General features: G+C 32.7%; 1 protein-coding gene across 2 annotated transcripts; it reads left to right on the top strand.

The window, feature by feature from the left end:
- The first annotated feature begins 732 nt into the window (after positions 1-732).
- On the top strand, positions 733-4,099 carry LOC131029124 (putative leucine-rich repeat receptor-like serine/threonine-protein kinase At2g24130). 2 transcript variants are annotated; one of them, XM_057959523.2, is made up of 3 exons: positions 733-847; positions 987-3,470; positions 3,567-4,099. In XM_057959523.2, exons 2-3 carry the CDS (start codon positions 1,040-1,042, stop codon positions 4,004-4,006), a joined length of 2,871 nt encoding a protein of 956 aa, XP_057815506.2. In that variant the 5' UTR covers positions 733-847; positions 987-1,039; the 3' UTR covers positions 4,007-4,099. The 2 variants fall into 2 exon arrangements, with proteins under 2 accessions (XP_057815506.2, XP_057815505.2); XM_057959522.2 differs by having other exon boundaries at positions 734-3,470.
- Positions 4,100-17,653: the final 13,554 nt, after the last annotated feature.

The following is a 17,653-nucleotide window of genomic DNA, read 5'->3' as shown; positions in this document are numbered from 1 at the left end:
AAGCAAAGAAACAAAGCCACTCACTAGACTAAAAAGTTACATTCAAAATATTCATCAATTTGTATCATTCTTAAATTATCACACTAAATACTTCTATGTTATTTTTTTTTTCAAAATAACACTATGACAATGAATAGTTACTAGCTTATATTAATTTATGTTTTTATGTATGTATCTTATTAGATTATCCTAAACTAACCATATAGACTCCTTATTTTCCCAAACAATAATGTAATACTTTTTTATAATAGACCTATACTGCCAACTATTTTAAAATATAAAATTCTCCCTGCTTTTAACTTTTGCAATATATATTTTTTTGGCTATATTAAAAAAGGGAGTTTTGTGCACCTCCTCTTCCATTCTTTTCTATGAAAAAGGCTTACTTTCCTCCGAGTTTAATATGAAAGAGGATTACTTCCTCCCAGTTTTCTATGTAAGTGGAGGTAAGTTTTGCAGTGGTGAAGGTAACAACTGTTTTGCCGTGCGAGAACGATCGTTGCCTTCACCACTTTTCTTTTGCGTAAGAGCAATAGTCGTTACCAGCGTAGACTTTGTTATCCAAATGGCCGGCAAAAACAAAGACTTTTGACTAGTGCAGATGGCCTCTGATTGTCAGATATTCACTCACGACACGACACTCACGACACGACACTGAAGAAATCTTAGTCAAGGTGCCTAGTGCGCAATTTGAGTTCAACTTCGCCTTTTAGTTTTGGCTATATAAGGACGCCCATCACACCAAGGAAGAACATAACTCGATAGGAAAAACCTCTATAAGGGTGAAATACAAATCAAGGTGAAGATGAAGATGAAGATGGTTTGTCTCCTGCTCTTCCTTTTATTGGTACTCCCTGTCTCACATTCCTCGCCTTCTAATCATTCTGATGAAGCAGCTCTTCTGTCTTTTAAGCATTCCCTCTTTCTTGACCTCTACAATTCCTTGTTCAATTGGTCTCCGGCTCACTCCTTCTGTAACTGGACAGGAGTTGCTTGTTCAACTCGTCATCAGCGCGTTGTTTCTTTGAATCTCACAGGTATGTCTTTAGAGGGTCCCATCTCTCCTTTCCTTGGCAATCTCTCTTTTCTTAGGGTACTTTATCTCTGGAATAACAGTTTTGAGGGTCAAATTCCTTCCCAATTAGGAAGGCTATTTCGTCTTAGAAAACTTAATTTGTCTAAAAATAAAATAGAAGGTTTCATTCCACCCACTTTAGGAGATTGCCGTTCTTTACAATTTCTCAGTCTATCTTTTAACAATTTGAGTGGCAAAATTCCCCCTGAGCTTGGCCTTCTTTCACATTTAGAGACGCTTTGGTTAGATGTAAACCCGCTAATAACCACAATCCCATCTTTTATAGGAAATTTGACCTCGTTAATTAGCTTGGATATGGCACAAACTGGAATTCATGGTAGTATCCCCGTTGAATTGGGTATGCTTACTCAATTAAGACTTCTCTCTCTTAACACTAATAATTTGACAGGCATGATTCCCACCACTCTTTCTAATTGTACTCTTATTCAAATATTAGCATTATATGATAATCCATTAAGTGGCCACATTCCTTGGCAATTTGGCAAATTATCAGAGTTGCAATTGTTGTACTTGTGGGGAAATAACCTTACAGGAAAAATACCAAGCTCCCTGTTTAATTGTACACAACTTCAAGAAGTTGAATTAGCTACTAACGAACTAAGTGGCATGGTGCCCATGGAATTTGGCAAATTACTCCAGCTTGAATGGCTTGATTTAGCAAGAAATCATCTTGTGAGTGAAATTAGTGGCTTGTCTTTTCTAATAGCATTGATTAATTGCTCAAACCTAGAATCCTTAGATTTGTCTACTAATTATCTCACTGGAATTTTACCCCCTTCTATTAGTCAACTATCTAGCCAAATCTCATATTTGGCATTAGACTCCAATAAAATTGAGGGAATCATACCAAGTGGTATTGGGAACCTTACAAAGTTGACAATGCTAAACTTAAGCAGCAATTACTTTAGTGGGACTATTCCATCCACACTCAGCAAACTTTCAAATCTTGAGACATTGTATCTTGACAAAAACAACTTATATGGGAGAATTCCAAAAAGTTTGGGATATGCAAAAAGACTTGGTTTGTTATCTTTGAGTGGAAACATGATTTCAGGGAAAATTCCAGAGAGTCTTGGTGATCTTCCACAATTAAGATATCTTGTTCTTCATCACAATCAACTATCAGGGAAAATACCTGCTAGTTTAGGGAGATGCATCACTTTAGAAAAGTTGGACTTGGCTCACAATAAACTGGAAGGAAATCTACCTCATGGATGGGCAAGTTTTCCAAATCTCCAATTTTATTTCAATATTTCAAGCAATTTCTTACAAGGTTCTCTTCTAGAAGTGAGTAAAATGGTAATGGTCCAAGCTATAGATGTGTCTCACAACAACTTCTCAGGTGAGATTCTAGCTCCATTATCAAATTGCATAGAATTGCAATATTTGAATCTTTCATGGAATTCATTTGATGGTGCAATTCCAGCATCACTCAAAAAATTAAAAAATCTTCAGGACATTGATCTCTCTAACAATAATTTGTCAGGTGCAATCCCAATGGATTTACAAGAAATGATAATGCTTCAACATATCAATCTCTCTTCAAATAAATTAATAGGAGAGGTTCCAAAGGGAGGAGCTTTTGGAGTAGTTGATGAGTCAGCATTTTTAGGAAATGTTGGCCTTTGTGGTAGTTGGATTAAATTGCCGTCATGCTCTAGTTCCAAACATAAGCAAGGCTCAATATCCAAAAAGGTAATATTACCTATTGTGATTGGCACTACAATCTTCATCATGTCTTTTATATTGGTAATTTTCTATATGAGACACAAAAAGGAGAATACACTTGAACTCAACATTGGGCCTAGAATAATTTCCTTTGATGAACTTGTGGATGCAACTGGTGGCTTTGATCAGACCAATCTATTAGGGGTTGGGAGTTTTGGATCTGTTTATAGAGGGATTCTCAATGATGGTACAAATATTGCTGTTAAAGTCCTCAATTTAGAAGATGAAAATGTTCTCCAAAGTTTTAATAGAGAATGTAATGTGTTAAAAAGAGTTAGGCACCGCAATGTCATCAAAATCATATCAACATGTTCCACTAGTGATTTTAAAGCTTTGATTCTTCCATTCATGTCAAATGGAAGTTTAGAGAGATTGCTATATCCTGAGGGAGGAGATGAATGTCGATTAAAATTGAATGATCGATTAAGAATAGCAAAGGAGATAGCACAAGGAATGGAATATCTACATCATCATTGCTTTGTGCAAGTCATTCATTGTGACCTAAAACCTAATAATGTGTTACTGGGGGATGATGTTACTCCATGTATAGCAGACTTTGGCATTGCTAAAATCATATTTGGGAATTCAATAGATTCATTGACTTTTACAAGTTCACTCAAGGGATCCATTGGCTACATTGCACCAGGTATATATTTTAATATTTTTTATTATCATAATTGATGTTTGAATTGTCTCAAGAATTAATACTTATTGTATTATATTGTATTGTATTGTATTGTAGAGTATGGAATGGGTGGAAATATCTCAACAAAAGGAGATGTATATAGCTATGGAATTCTACTTCTAGAGTTGTTGACAAGGAGGAGACCTACAGATGACATATTTGTAGAAGGTATCACTCTATCAAAATGGGCAAGCATGAATTTTCCAAGTAGACTAACAGAAGTGGTGGACAAAAACCTACTTATAAATGTTAAAGAAAATGATATACCATTGGTATTGGAATGCCTTGCCCAATCTATACAAGTGGGACTGATTTGCACAAGGGAGCTACCACAACAATGCCCAAATATGATGGAGGTAGTTAAGAGATTGGAAAAAATATCAAGTTCATTTCTTGGAACTCCTAGGGATTTCCAATTTCCTATAGATATTTCACCTTTTCTTGAGAGCACAAGTGGTCCAAAAAATACTACAGGAGATTCATCATCTACATCTTAGCTCTATATTTATGTCCTAGTTACACAATTGTCAATTATTGTTGATTTTTTTACTACTATTTCCTATTTAAATTTCATCTTGTAAGTTTTATTATATGAATTTTTTCAATTGTGAGATTATGTAAGTAAGAAATTAGTTAGAAACAATTTGAGATATTTAAAGGTGATGTATAATGTTATGCCAAACATTATTGTTGATTGACTATACATATAGATAAGTAGAAATAAAATTGAATGAAAAATACTGTGAGATTTTATTCTTAACAAATATCTAGTAATTTTCCACTATAGAGAGCATAAATTTTACATATGAAAAATTTAATTAATTAGAAATTTTTTTGGTTATTTCTTTTTGGGGGAGTTAAAATATTTTTGTTTAAGAGGACCTTTATTTTCTTAAAGTCATCAAATAATCTATGTAAAGTTATATATCTTTTATTTAATATTTGAATAAATTCATTAAAATAAAAATTGTTTATCATGAAAATAAATGAGGCTTTTTTAGATTTTATCACAATCTCAAGTTATTGGAAATGATTATTTTTATAGATATTCAATGGGAAAGCAATGTAGAATGCACATTTTTCTCTAAAGTATACTGAACTATGCAATAGATGAATATCAAAGATGTGAAAGTTTCTCAATTATAAGTACTTAAAATTTGTGTGGATATCTATAAATAAAACTAATCATTAAAAAATTAATTTAATTTATTATTTTGATTACTAAAATAAATTATAAAAGTAATTTAAAATAATATTATGAAGAAATAACACATACCACAAAGTGCAATTCTATCATAAAAAGCCAAATTATGGATTATTCTCTCATCTTATAATGACTTTCATTATGAACCTAATAACAATAATTATAAATATTTCCATGTATTACGTACTCATTCAATATAAAGATAAAAGGAAAGATAAATTCTTCTGCCAACCCTCTCCTTGTAAAATATAAATATCAAGTTAATATTAAAAATATGGGAGATAATACATACTATACATGAAACCTTAAATTTCATGATAAATATAAGTAGCAAGTTGAAAGAAATAAATAAAAATTTTACATTAATTTTTAAGATGATTGCTACTTTTAAATTATTCAATAATTAATATAATTCAAGAAAGGAGGAGATTATTGATTGAGAAAATCAATCACATTAAGGATTTTTCTTAAGATTTATTTAAAGATTCTTAAGTGGAAAACCATACCATCTCCCACTCTTTCAAATTTATTTTAATCATTCATAATAATCATAGATCCTACAATTTTTTATTCATTTATATATTAATAATTATAAGGAACCTAACAACACGTACAAAATCAATCAATTTTAAAAATAGTTTTAATATTAGATATAGATGTGAATTCTCAAAGAATATGCAGGTAAGATATTAAAGCATAGATGAATCCCAATACATTCTTCTTAATAAAATGTTTTAACATTATGCATTTCATTGAGTATAATAATTATTGGATGAAAATACACTAAAATTGTAGATTCTTAAGACAATAAATTTGAAATTTAATTTCATCTTTACAAAATTCTAAGGATTATGAAAAGAGATGATAAACATAATTTATTCGCATTAACTAAATTACCTATAATTTAATAATTGTCACCCGAATGGTTTAAAATGTCATGTCCCTTTTTAAAAAGAAATCACTTACTAAATATAGTAAGCCCAACAATTTGAAAATAATGAATTAGAATCATATCACAGCCTACGAAATAATAATAAACATGATACCTTATTGTTTATGGAATAAATATGATTTATTATGAAAATATATTAGATTAATATTCCCCTCATTTGGACATGGGAATCTAGAGAGTTTCTCATGGCTTACTAATGGCATCTTATGGCATTTAACAGTTATGAAGGATATGACAACTCATTGGCTGATCAAAATGGTGTTATGATAACGTCCCACAAACATCACATTTCCTTCACGTGCATGATTATCCCTCTTATTGGGAATTGGATTCGGGCACTCAAATTGGTTTTGAAAATGCATGGTTTGGCTTCAACAATTTCAATCTTCATTTGTAATTTATCGTAAAGATTATGTTTATTCTTCAATGGATTTAAAATAGAGGAGAAGGAGAATTTCGGTTGGGATATTCAAGGTTTCCAAGTGGTCTTGTCAACCTAACGGTTTCATCAATTCTATGTGTGTGGCTTAGTGGTAGAGAAAAGAGATATTTGGGACGTGAGAAGAATCAATTTGTAAGAAGTTCATCTTCAAAAGAAAGTGAAGAAGAAATATAAAGGAAATGGAAAATGTTTGATATTGAACAACTACACAAATAGACTCTACTTCATATCCAAGAAAATCAAAAGAAGACTAAAAATACTCTATTTAAAACTAAAGAGGTCATGAAGCTTGTGGCAGAGAAATTGCAAGGATTAGTGTCTACATAGTATAGATGAAGTTATTAAGAGGGTTCCAAGGATTCAAAGAAACACTCTACAAAAACATCATAAACTATTTTCCTTCCTGCAAATTACCCATAATAATTCAAGCTACTAATTCTTTGGAGGAAACTATATAGGATATTTGGTTGCTATGAGAGCCACCTATTATAGTCTAGATGAAGAATTCAAAAATTTGGTTCCATTTAGAGAATATAAGGAACTTATGAATATTTTGCTACCAAGATATGGTTATAAGAGAGACTGGGATTCAAGTGTGAAATAGATAAAAATAAAATAAAATAAACTATCAGCTCTAAACTTTGATGGGAGTAATAACATGTCAACATAAAGGGGAAAGATTGTATTCAATATGAAACTTTGTACCTTCAAGGTGTTGGTTATGATTGGTGGTATCACCGAATGGCTACTCAAGGACATAATTAAGTAACTTTTATTAGTTTATCCAAAGTCTTTAAGATATATTTAACTCAAGGATGAAGAATAATTGTTTAGGGAGTTATCAATGTTAAAGGAAACAAACAATCAATGAATATGTAAAAGAATTACAAAAAAAATCCATTATGGTGCCCAATATATCAGATGAAAGAATTTTAAATATTTTTTATGAAGGACTTGAAAAACCCTTAAGAGGTTTGGTTAAAGACTTTAGACCTTCTACTTTAAAAGAAGATATCAAAAGAAGTGTGCAATTGGAGACTTCCATGCCAATTAAACCTATGGCTCCAGTTAGATTACACTTTCTACTCTATGAAAAAACAAAAGAAATTTGTAAAAGAAGAAATTCCCAATCACTGCACAAAATAATGTTCCAAACACATTTAGTAAGAATGTTGACGATGAAATAGAAAGTGAGATTAGGAGGAAAAATAATGTTCCAAACACATTTAGTAAGAATGTTGACGATGAAATAGAAAGTGAGCTAGGCCATAGATGTATGGTAAAATGGAAAGTGCACCTGATTGAAGTTGTTTGAGATCTTGAATCAGATGATAATGAGGAATTTTTTGACACTCTTAAAGGGGAAGAAAAAGAAATCAATAAGGAGGACTCTTTAGAAACCTTATTTAGAGCTCTTAGATAGAACCCTTTTGGAGTCTGGGGAGTTCTAGTTGGACAAAGATTAACTATTCTAATTGACAGTAGTTCCAACCACAACTTTATTGATGAAGTCTTTGTGATAAAAAGAGGGATAAAAACATAAGAGTTTGAAGGTTTTAATGTCACTATGTCAAATGGATTCACAATGCATTGCAACCATGTGATTCAACAACTTAAGTTAAATATGGGTGATTATGAAGCATGCGATAATTTATATTTTCTTGGTATTGGAGAAACTGATATTGTATTATATGTCTAATGAGTGTACTCTATTATAGGACACTATCGAAACTACCAAACCATGGAGTTTGAATTTCAATGCAATGGAAAGGAAGTTTTTTTAAGGGTCTATCAAATGGAACTCCTAGAGTAATGATTGCAAAGAAGATCGAGAGGAACTTTTAGTTAGTAAAAGTATCATAGCAGTGGGTATAATAATCCATCCAAAAATATCTTCTAAGGGATAAGGTAAATTCTTGTTTGAAATTCAAACAATTCATGATAAGCATAGTGTATTTTCCAATTAAATGCCTCTAGGAATAATTCTAGATAGAGGTTTTGAGCATGTAATTGAGTTAGAAAAGGGTGCCAAACATATTATAATAATTTCATATTGTCATACAAAAGGTTACAATAAAGAGATAGAAAATACTAATAGTGAAATTTTGGACTTTGGATAAAAACTAGAACTATCTCTAGTGCATTTGCATCATCAATAGTGCTAGTAAAGAAGAAAGATGGCACACTAAGAATGTGTATGGATTATAGAGCACTAAATAATAAAACCATTGAGAATAAATATACCTTCCCATGAATAAATGAGCTTATAGATGAATTATATGGAGCTATATAACTTTTTAAGACTAGTTTGAGATAGGACTACCATCACATTCACATGGGGAGAGAAGACATGAAGAAGACAACTTTTTTATTCTAAAATGGATATTTTGAATGATGAGTAATTCCATTTTTCCTCACCAATTCTCTAGAAACTTACCAATAATGCATGAATAAGGTATTCAATAGGCAACTCTCAAAAATTATTTTGATGTTTCTTCATGATATACCAATCTACAGTAATACATATAAATAATGCCTAGTGTATTTACACATTATTTTGGGTATCTTGGAGCATCAATTTTTTATGATAATTTGTCCAACTATGAGTTTGTATTGAATAATTTTTTTCACTTTAGACATCCAATAAGTTATAAGGGAGTTTAGGTGGACCAATAAAAGATTCAAGCAATCATAGACTGGCCACCATTGACAAATCTCACTTTGTTAAGAGGATTCTTTAGATTGTGTAGAAGGGAGCCTTTTCTTTCACAAATATAAACTTTCTCCCACATTTACTTATTTGAGTAAGAAGGGAGCCTTTTCTTTCACCAAGGAAGCATAAAAAATATTTGACAAATTCAAGGAGGTAATCAGCTCATGCTTGGTGCTTGTAATTCATTATTTTTCTCTACCTTTTGTAGTTGAGTGTGATACATCTGGAGAAGGTGGAGGGACCTTTATAACTTTAATAAGACATCCAATCATTTGACAGTAGAAAATTAAGTTAGAGAATGGTTTTCATTTTATTATAAGGAAATGTTGCCAATTATGCATCCTCTTGATAATTTTAGATAGTCTCTTGTGTGTAGAAAGTTTATGGTGAAGAGAGATCATAATAGCCTCAATTTCTTAAATCGAAAGGATTTGAATGAACACCAATAAAAGTGGGTTAATTAATCGCATGTATATGGCTTTAAAATTGACTATACAAAAGGGAAAATATGTAGTTGGTAATATATTTTCTATGAAGCCCACTCTATGTTCTTTGCCCATGATTTTTGTTGATTAGAATATTTTTTTAAATTTCAGAGTATGTCAAAGATTAATTTGCTTCTATTGTATTGGATGATTTGGTGGAGGATGATAGATACACTATATTTTATGGGATTTATTAGCTACAAAAACATGATATTATTGGTACCAAGATTCAAAATTAAGGAGAAGATATTGAGAGATTGTCATGATACACCTTTGGCTAGTCATGAACGGTGCTATAAGACCTATAAGTAGATTCAATTATAATTATAAGATTTTTTGTGTTTAATTAAATCATAATTATTTAGTCTCTGTAGACTAACTAAATTCTTATCACTTCCTAGTTGACTATAAATAACAAAAGTAAACTATTTTAACTCCAAGTCATATTTAAGTAACTCGTGTATGTCTAGAAATTCTAGACACCTAGATGGGTATGTGCACAAAGATGGTGCTTAGAAAAGTGGACACCACCCAAAAAAAACATGAAAAAATAAGCAGTGCATACACTATTATAAAATTTGAAATCACCGCGTACGCACTTAGGTCCGTTGTTCCTGAGCCTAAAAAAAGGTAGCACATACATGCTTCTTTTAGGAAAGTGAGTGTGTACGCACTCATAAGCCCTAAAGAACCACGTACTGTCAAAAAAAGTTTTAAAAAAATAACTGGGTCTTATTTTCTCATGACCATGGCATTTTTTCCCCATTTCCTCCACAAAACTGCAAATGAGGTGCCTCATTTCTCCTCCAAACACTATGGATCAAGGTTAGTTTTTCTTAATTTTTGTCTTTCTTTCCCATTTATTCAATTTGTTTTACTTTTTGAATTTAATTTCGTTAATTTTGATTAGTTTTTTTATTTTTTGTTTCAAAAACTAGATTCTGATAATCCACAACAAGAACAACAAATTGCACTTCCCGAAAACCCACAAGATACACCCCCAATTCCTCCTTTTGACCATACACCTGAAACACAAGAGCAATTGATTAATCAGTTAGGGCAAAACACTTCTAAAATAAATAGACTGATTGATAAATTGAAAACATCTAAACTTGAGCATCATAAATCCCTCGCCACTAGCCTAGAAACATTAGCTAGTGGTGCCACAACCATTTCCACACAAATTATAAAATGGGGAAACTTTAGGGATAGGTGTCGTCAATACTATGTTGATGGGTTATCATATGAGGGACTGAAAAACAAAACTATCAGTAAACAACAAATATGTGCCCTTTTTGTTGATCTTAAAACTAGTGAGTCGTTACCTCTTAATGCAAAAAGGTTTCCCATACATTGGTGTACCAATGTGCAGATGAAGAATCTTTTTTGGCAGAGGTGGTGGATGGTTTGTTGATCCATCTTGTAATAATTATGAGGGGTCATTGTATTTTTTGAGAAAAGTATAATGTGAGTTTGTCCTCAATGTGCAGCCAAACTATTTTGACTTTAGAGAGTTCCATGGTAGGGGTGGAAGCTCTTCCCAAGATAGACCTGGAGCCCGTAGGCGAGTAGCCTTGGAGAGTCGTCGCCCCCTAGCACCCAAATCCAAGGTGCATCAAGCTGTCCTAGTAGAGATGAAAGAGTCGATGGAGCTACAGACTCTTTAGGCAGCCACAACATTGACTGGTGCCATCATCCAACATGAGATGTCATTAGCACATCCTATTGTACTAGATGATGAGCCATTAGTTGCTCCAGGTGGTGACAGAGAGCCCATTCAGCATATGTGTGTCAGTTTCTCGAGGATATGCTCAGGGAAGGATGACATGGTCACTGCAGATGGATCCACATCTCATTCATGCATGATTTGTGGGAGTATATGTTAGGCCCACACGACTGAGGATTTGGCACTGAGAGAGGAGTTGATGGACATGGTGTTTGCCCATCAATGACAGACACAGGTGTGTTGATTTGAATTCATAACATTTTATTTATCAGTCACTTTAAATTTGTAATTACATAAATGAATTTTCATTTATACATCAATTTAAATTGAGACAAATAATATGCATTTCAGAGTGCAGCAGCGGTATCCCATACTCCTCTCGTAGTTACTACAACTGCAACTTCGATGCCTGAGGTATAAATTTTGTAACATGTTAAAATAGAATAGTACACTTTGAATTCAAAAAAATTACAAGATATACTAACTATTTTTAATGCTTGGTCTAATTTTTGGTTTGTAGGTGTTGAGAGGGGACCAAATGTCCCAAATTGATGACATCATGCTCTCAGCAATCAATTTTGGCCTACAAGGCTATATACGGTATCATATTTTGTACAACATTTTTAATGTATTGTTTGATGGAATATGCAAGTCATTTCATTTTAGATTTTTAAATTATGTTTAATATATTATCTATACGAATATCTCATGTTAATTTTGTTTTTTTAGGGTACCCCCTCTACGTCTAGGCCTCATCCTAAGAAAAAGAATTCCTCGAAGATGCCAAAATGTGGGAAGTAGGTAATTGAACACATTTTTAGTTGTGCAATTCATGAAAATGTTGAAACCAAGTCTTAGTTGGGGTTTGTAGATTGATTAGTGTTTTTTTGTGTATTTTACATGTACAACAACTATTGAGCTATGTGGATTTTTTGAATGCACCTAATTTTCCTATGGATCAAGAGAGGGCGGAGGTATGTATCTCTACTTTATTTTCTTGATTTCATGATTATATGCACATGTATATGTGAACTTGTGATTAATTATAATCTTATAATTTTTTCATACAGGAAATATCCATAGCTGCTTCATCAATGGCAAGCCCTCTTCCATGCACTGGAGAAGCATCTCAGGGTCAAGTACACTTTTGTTTGATATATTACATTAATTATTTTTAACCTACAATACTTATCATTATATTAATTGTATTTAATCTTTGATATTTTTTTGTATAGGTAATAGTGATAGTTTCTCCATCGATGGTGAGCCATCCTCAATCCATTGGAGAAGCATCTCAAGCACTAGTACATCATTGTTCTCTATATTATAGCTTTTAAGTGTTTTTGATGTATTTATGTTAGTACATTGTATTAATTGTACATTTAATCTACAATAGACCCCTTTGTGGTTCGACCATAACGTCGATCCTTTTAAGTTTGTCTTCAAGAAAACTCCTAAGAGTGACAAGGAGAGGAGAGTGAAGACATTAGCTCTGAGATCAACCGATGAGGTACTATACATTTCAATTGCAAAGGAATTATAGTTAAATGCATAGTTATGTTGTTAATTGTGAACTATTTTCTACAAAGGAATTCTAACTTGGCTTTTGAATTGTTGTTTTGCAGTCATCTATAGAGCCGCGTACTGCATCGAAGAGGCTCGATTTTGATGATCCACCACAAGTTTAGGATCATATAGTGTTATTTATGGTCATAGAATGACCAATACATGTATATATATTCTACATTTTTATTGTATATCGATTTGGATATGGCATAGGCCACTTTTTTGTAATACTTGTATTGACTTGGCAGACATGACTTTTTTTGATATATATAAATGCTGATATTCGATCCAATAAATGTAAACTGAGTTCATTATTGTGTATTTGTTGTATTTCATGGTTTTCCTTTTATAAAGTTAATTGATCATTTGCCTATGTAATCAACAATATGAATATAAACAACAAAAATCTATGATATAAAACATTGCAATCGTGGAATATGATTTGATAAAATTTCTAAAAACATCGAATTAACCCTACAAAACTCCTTGTATTCAGTTCATTATTGTGTATTCGTTGTATTTGGTGGCTTCCCTTTTATAAATTTAAATGAATATTTGCCTATGTAATCAACAATATGAATATAAACAACAAAAATCGACAATATGAATATAAATAATTATATGTGTGTGGTGCTAGAGCACCCTCACGCTCGCAATGGTCAAATTTTTGTTCTCGTGTGAACAAACTGACATAACGAGCACGTCCAGGTGGGAAGGTTTATGCTAGGCATGCTCCTCTCATGCATCCCAAAGTGTCGAAACGTCGAGAGTCATACCCTACCGACACGATCTCTCAAGTGCCCTGAGTCCAAAAAATTGTCAAACTTTGATAAATTGTTTCTTCCAATCTAGGACACATATGATTGATTCTTTTGAACCTATGGGGTCGCATGAGGCTCCTCTACAATTTCCTATCTCATTTTTTGACGACTCGGAGCCATTTTCAATTGGTAGAATTTTCCGCTTGTTGCAAAAACTGTCAGTTGCATGTAATGCAAAGTTGCAAGATAGGATAGAATTGATTTGGTTCATCGTGTGTACAAACTGACATCATGAGCACATATGAGTGGGTAGGTTTATGCTAGGTATTCTCCTCTCGTGCATCCCAAAGTGTCAGAACATCAAGAGTCATACCTTTCTGACGCGATCTCTCAAGTGCCCTAAGTCCAAAAAATTATCAAACTTTGACAGATTGTTTCTTCCAATCCAGGACACATATGATCAATTCATTTGAACATGTAGGGTCACATGAGGCTTCTCTAAAATGGGATATCTTGGTTTTTGATGACTCGGAGCCCTTTTCAATTGGTAGCATTTTTTTGCCTGTTGCAAAAACCGTCAGTTGCATGCAATGCAAAGTTGCAAGATAGGGTAGAATTGATTTGGTTCATCATGTGCAAAAACCAACAACATGAGCATGTCTAGGTGGGTAGGTTTACGCTAGGTATGATCCTCTCGTGTATCTCAAAGCATCGGAATGTTGAGAGTCATACCCTATCGATGCGATCTCTCAAGTGCCCTGAGTCCAAAAAATTGTTAAACTTTGACGGGTTGTTTCTTCCAATCTAGGACACATATGATCAATCTGTTTAAACCTGTGGGGTCATATGAGGCTCCTCTACAATGGCCTATCTTGGTTTTTGATGAATCAGAGCTATTTTCAATTGGTAGCATTTTTTGTCTACTACAAAAACCATCAGTTGCATGCAATGCAAAGTTGCAAGATAGGCTAGAATTAATACAGTTCGTGATGTGCACAAACTGATGTCACAAGCGCATCTGGGTGGGCAGGTTTACACTAGGAATGTGCCTCTCATGCATCCCAAAGTGCCAGAACATTGAGAGTCATACCCTACCGACGCGATGTACAAGTTGCTTGACAACTTTTTTGACAATTTTTGCTCAAATTGTATCTAGACTCAATCTATGACTCATATGACCTGATAATGGCTCAAATAATTCTCCATGATTATACAAGAATAAAGAATGCTCATGATTGACCTTATCACATCACATAAACTCAAAACACAGTCACAAAACATAGACACAAAAAACAGTCACAAAACATTATCACATATTATTCAAAAATTTGCCTCTAAATATGGTCAAATTAGCTCTTGGGTTTTTGAATATACAAAAAAATGTCTTACAAATCATCTCATGGGCTTTTATACAAAATTTGGCATTACAATAAGTGTGATTCAGCTCATCACTATTTTAATATACAAAATTTGGCATCTAAATATGTACAAATCAATTCATTGCCATTTAAATATACAAAATTATGCCCCTAAACATGTAAAAATTATCTTATGGGCATTTATATATACAAAAAATGAATATAGAACAATTCGTCGATGATATATACAAAATTCTCAAAATCATTCTACTCTGAACCATAGAATCAGCCTTCAGGATCGGCTCTAACCTGTATTGTGTCAAGTATTTGCTCATGGTCAGAGTCACAAAATTTCCATAAAATCTTGTTATGAGGTCTACCAAGATACTTCATCAAATGAATATTTTTTGCAACAACAAGGTTAAAGAAATGAAGAATATGTTTGTGTGTTTCAAAGTCCTCGAACAACCAAACATCAGAATTCTTGATAGGGTATCTCCTAAGCCATGTTCCTATCATGATAACAGACCCTATTGGGTACTCAATACCCTCTACATCAATGATTGTGGTTGTCAATTTTCTTTTAGGCTCAACACAATGATACAAATAGTAATATGTTCCTTCTTCATTGTTCTCTTCTGCAACAACTGCATACACATGACCTGCATTTTATAAAGTGATAAGTAATACCAAGAATAAAGTGTGATGTACAACAAAATGAACCAAAAAGAATACTTGCAAAATAATTAACTCAAAAAATCACTTGAATCCACTACGTCGGATACATGGTCAAAATCCATTGACATCTCCATCTGGCTCAATTGTAGTGCTTTAGGAATTTGATATGTATCAATGGGAACCAATTTTCTACAAGGCCATTTGTCAACCCACTATTGTGATTCATATTCTTCTCACAAACAACACATGCACGAAGAGAAAAAACATACCATCTGTCTCATATAAATTACTAGTGAACTTGCATTTGAACTCATAAATGAGTGCATGTCACTCGATCCTGTAACTATACAATAATCTAGATAGTTTTCAATTTTAGATTCAGTGATCAACCAAAAATATCTATGAACCATTTAAGTACCTGGATTACTTGGACCCATCATAGACTTACACCATCACATGATTGTTTCTGCATCTATCAACTCAGCACCACCTTCATACTTCAATTCTTCTCTACCTAGGGCTCTTTTTACACATGCTACTACACCATCGTGCTCTCCCTTACCATGTCTAGCCTCAGTGAAATTCTAAAAATGTTGTACACTACTTTTCATATGCATCCTTGTCAACCAATAAAATATCCTTGCATTCTTGAATTGTGCAGTGCAATTATCTGACCATATTAAGTGTCGGTTGTATTGTATGTTTCTTTCCTTTTAATTATAATAGAAAACTTTAAAGCATCCTTGTGTAAACTCCAATGAATGAATATGATCATCACTTATGTAGAAGTGATACTCTCTTACAACCTTTCTATCCTCCTTTGTGCTATCATCTGCATGCATGAATGTTATGTGTATAAAAATAGAAACTTGTGTAGAATGATAATACATAGACTGCACTTCATTTTGAGGTTGTAGTGTATAATTTTCAGCAAAATCAATGATAGAGACAATGGTGCCAAGAGGAAATGTGTCCTTACATAACTTGAATTTCTCATCTAACCATCGAGCTCTATGTGTATGCATTATGTACTGATAAACTAGTTTCTCTTGAAACATTTTCATAAATTCAGCTACACATATCATTTTTCACTAGCTCACATCTCTTCAAATCTTTTCCATCTTTAACTCCATATGTGGTTGTCTTGTATTTTCCAAAAGAAACTAGTTTCCTACGAATTTCATGTGTGCTCTCCAAATGTACACATCTTGGTAAATGTTGCAAACCACCACATATAGCACAAAAACCTTCCAAACAAGGCATCTTATAATAAATGCAACCATCATGTCTATTACATAGCACACTTGAAATAAATTCTCTTACTGACTTAGGAGGTGCTTGTATATTGCATTCCTGCAAAACATCATTAGTGTGCAAAGTAGAACAAATATGATGAAAAAATATCATAGTGCATGGAAAATTCAATATGCATCCTACAACATGTGGTGCGTACATGATTAATCTTAATATAAAAAGTTTTTATCATTTCAAAAAATCTTTGAGAATTTCTTATTTGAGGAAACTTTCATAAAATTTTGTTTGAGTCATATCCAAATAGTGTTTGGCATGTGGCTCATGATTTTTAGACCAGATTCTCCTTCTAAGAACATCTCTTTGGTTGGGCGAAACTCGTGTTGTCATGCCAAAAATTTTCAATTAATGTTCTTAGTGCATCAACAAAAACCTTGTCTTTGTGTGGTAGTCTACCCGAGAATTCCCAAAGAGAATTATTGTTAGGTTCCTCGATTTTTTCTTGCCTTTGTAATGCTTTACGTAATGTTGTTCTACTAACATTTAATGACTTACTTGTTTTTCTTATCAAACGATCTTTTTTTATTTTCTTGCTCATTATGGTTGATATAATAACACATCGAGTAGCATTAGAATCTTTAGTACGTGATTTTGAACCAATAGATTGATATGCATCAAATAGATTTCTCACAATAGTTCTTTCATTGTTACTTTAAGATGATCTTAGGCCTAGAATTTTTATTCTCTCTTAAATTCAAATTTTTAATCACTTGAACAATTTTTTGACATCTTACAGTTTGATTTAAGTTTTCAAAATAGTTTTACCATATTCTTTTAACCATTCTCCTACAAGTTCGTTCATTCATTTTATCGAGCATTGGCTTCAATATATTCTCATCAATGTCAATTAGATACTTTGGATTCCTACAAATGATTCTAGGAGGTGTTTACATTGGTGCATTGTGTACATTCAATTCATCAAATAGAGAAGGTGTATGTTCATCATTT

This window comes from Cryptomeria japonica, unplaced genomic scaffold (genome assembly GCF_030272615.1).
Source record: "Cryptomeria japonica unplaced genomic scaffold, Sugi_1.0 HiC_scaffold_18, whole genome shotgun sequence".
In the NCBI taxonomy this organism is placed as follows: domain Eukaryota; kingdom Viridiplantae; phylum Streptophyta; class Pinopsida; order Cupressales; family Cupressaceae; genus Cryptomeria; species Cryptomeria japonica.
The sequence above is the reverse complement of the archived record's forward strand: the minus strand, read 5'-3'. Positions and strand labels throughout refer to the sequence as shown.

What these genes read in the sequence shown, in the direction of transcription:
- LOC131029124 (XM_057959522.2), top strand. Translation starts at nt 806, where the DNA reads ATGAAGATGAAGATGGTTTGTCTCCTGCTCTTCCTTTTATTGGTACTC. An exon ending in CATTGGCTACATTGCACCAG is followed by an intron (nt 3,471 to 3,566) that starts GTATATATTTTA and finishes ATTGTATTGTAG; the next exon opens with AGTATGGAATGGGTGGAAAT.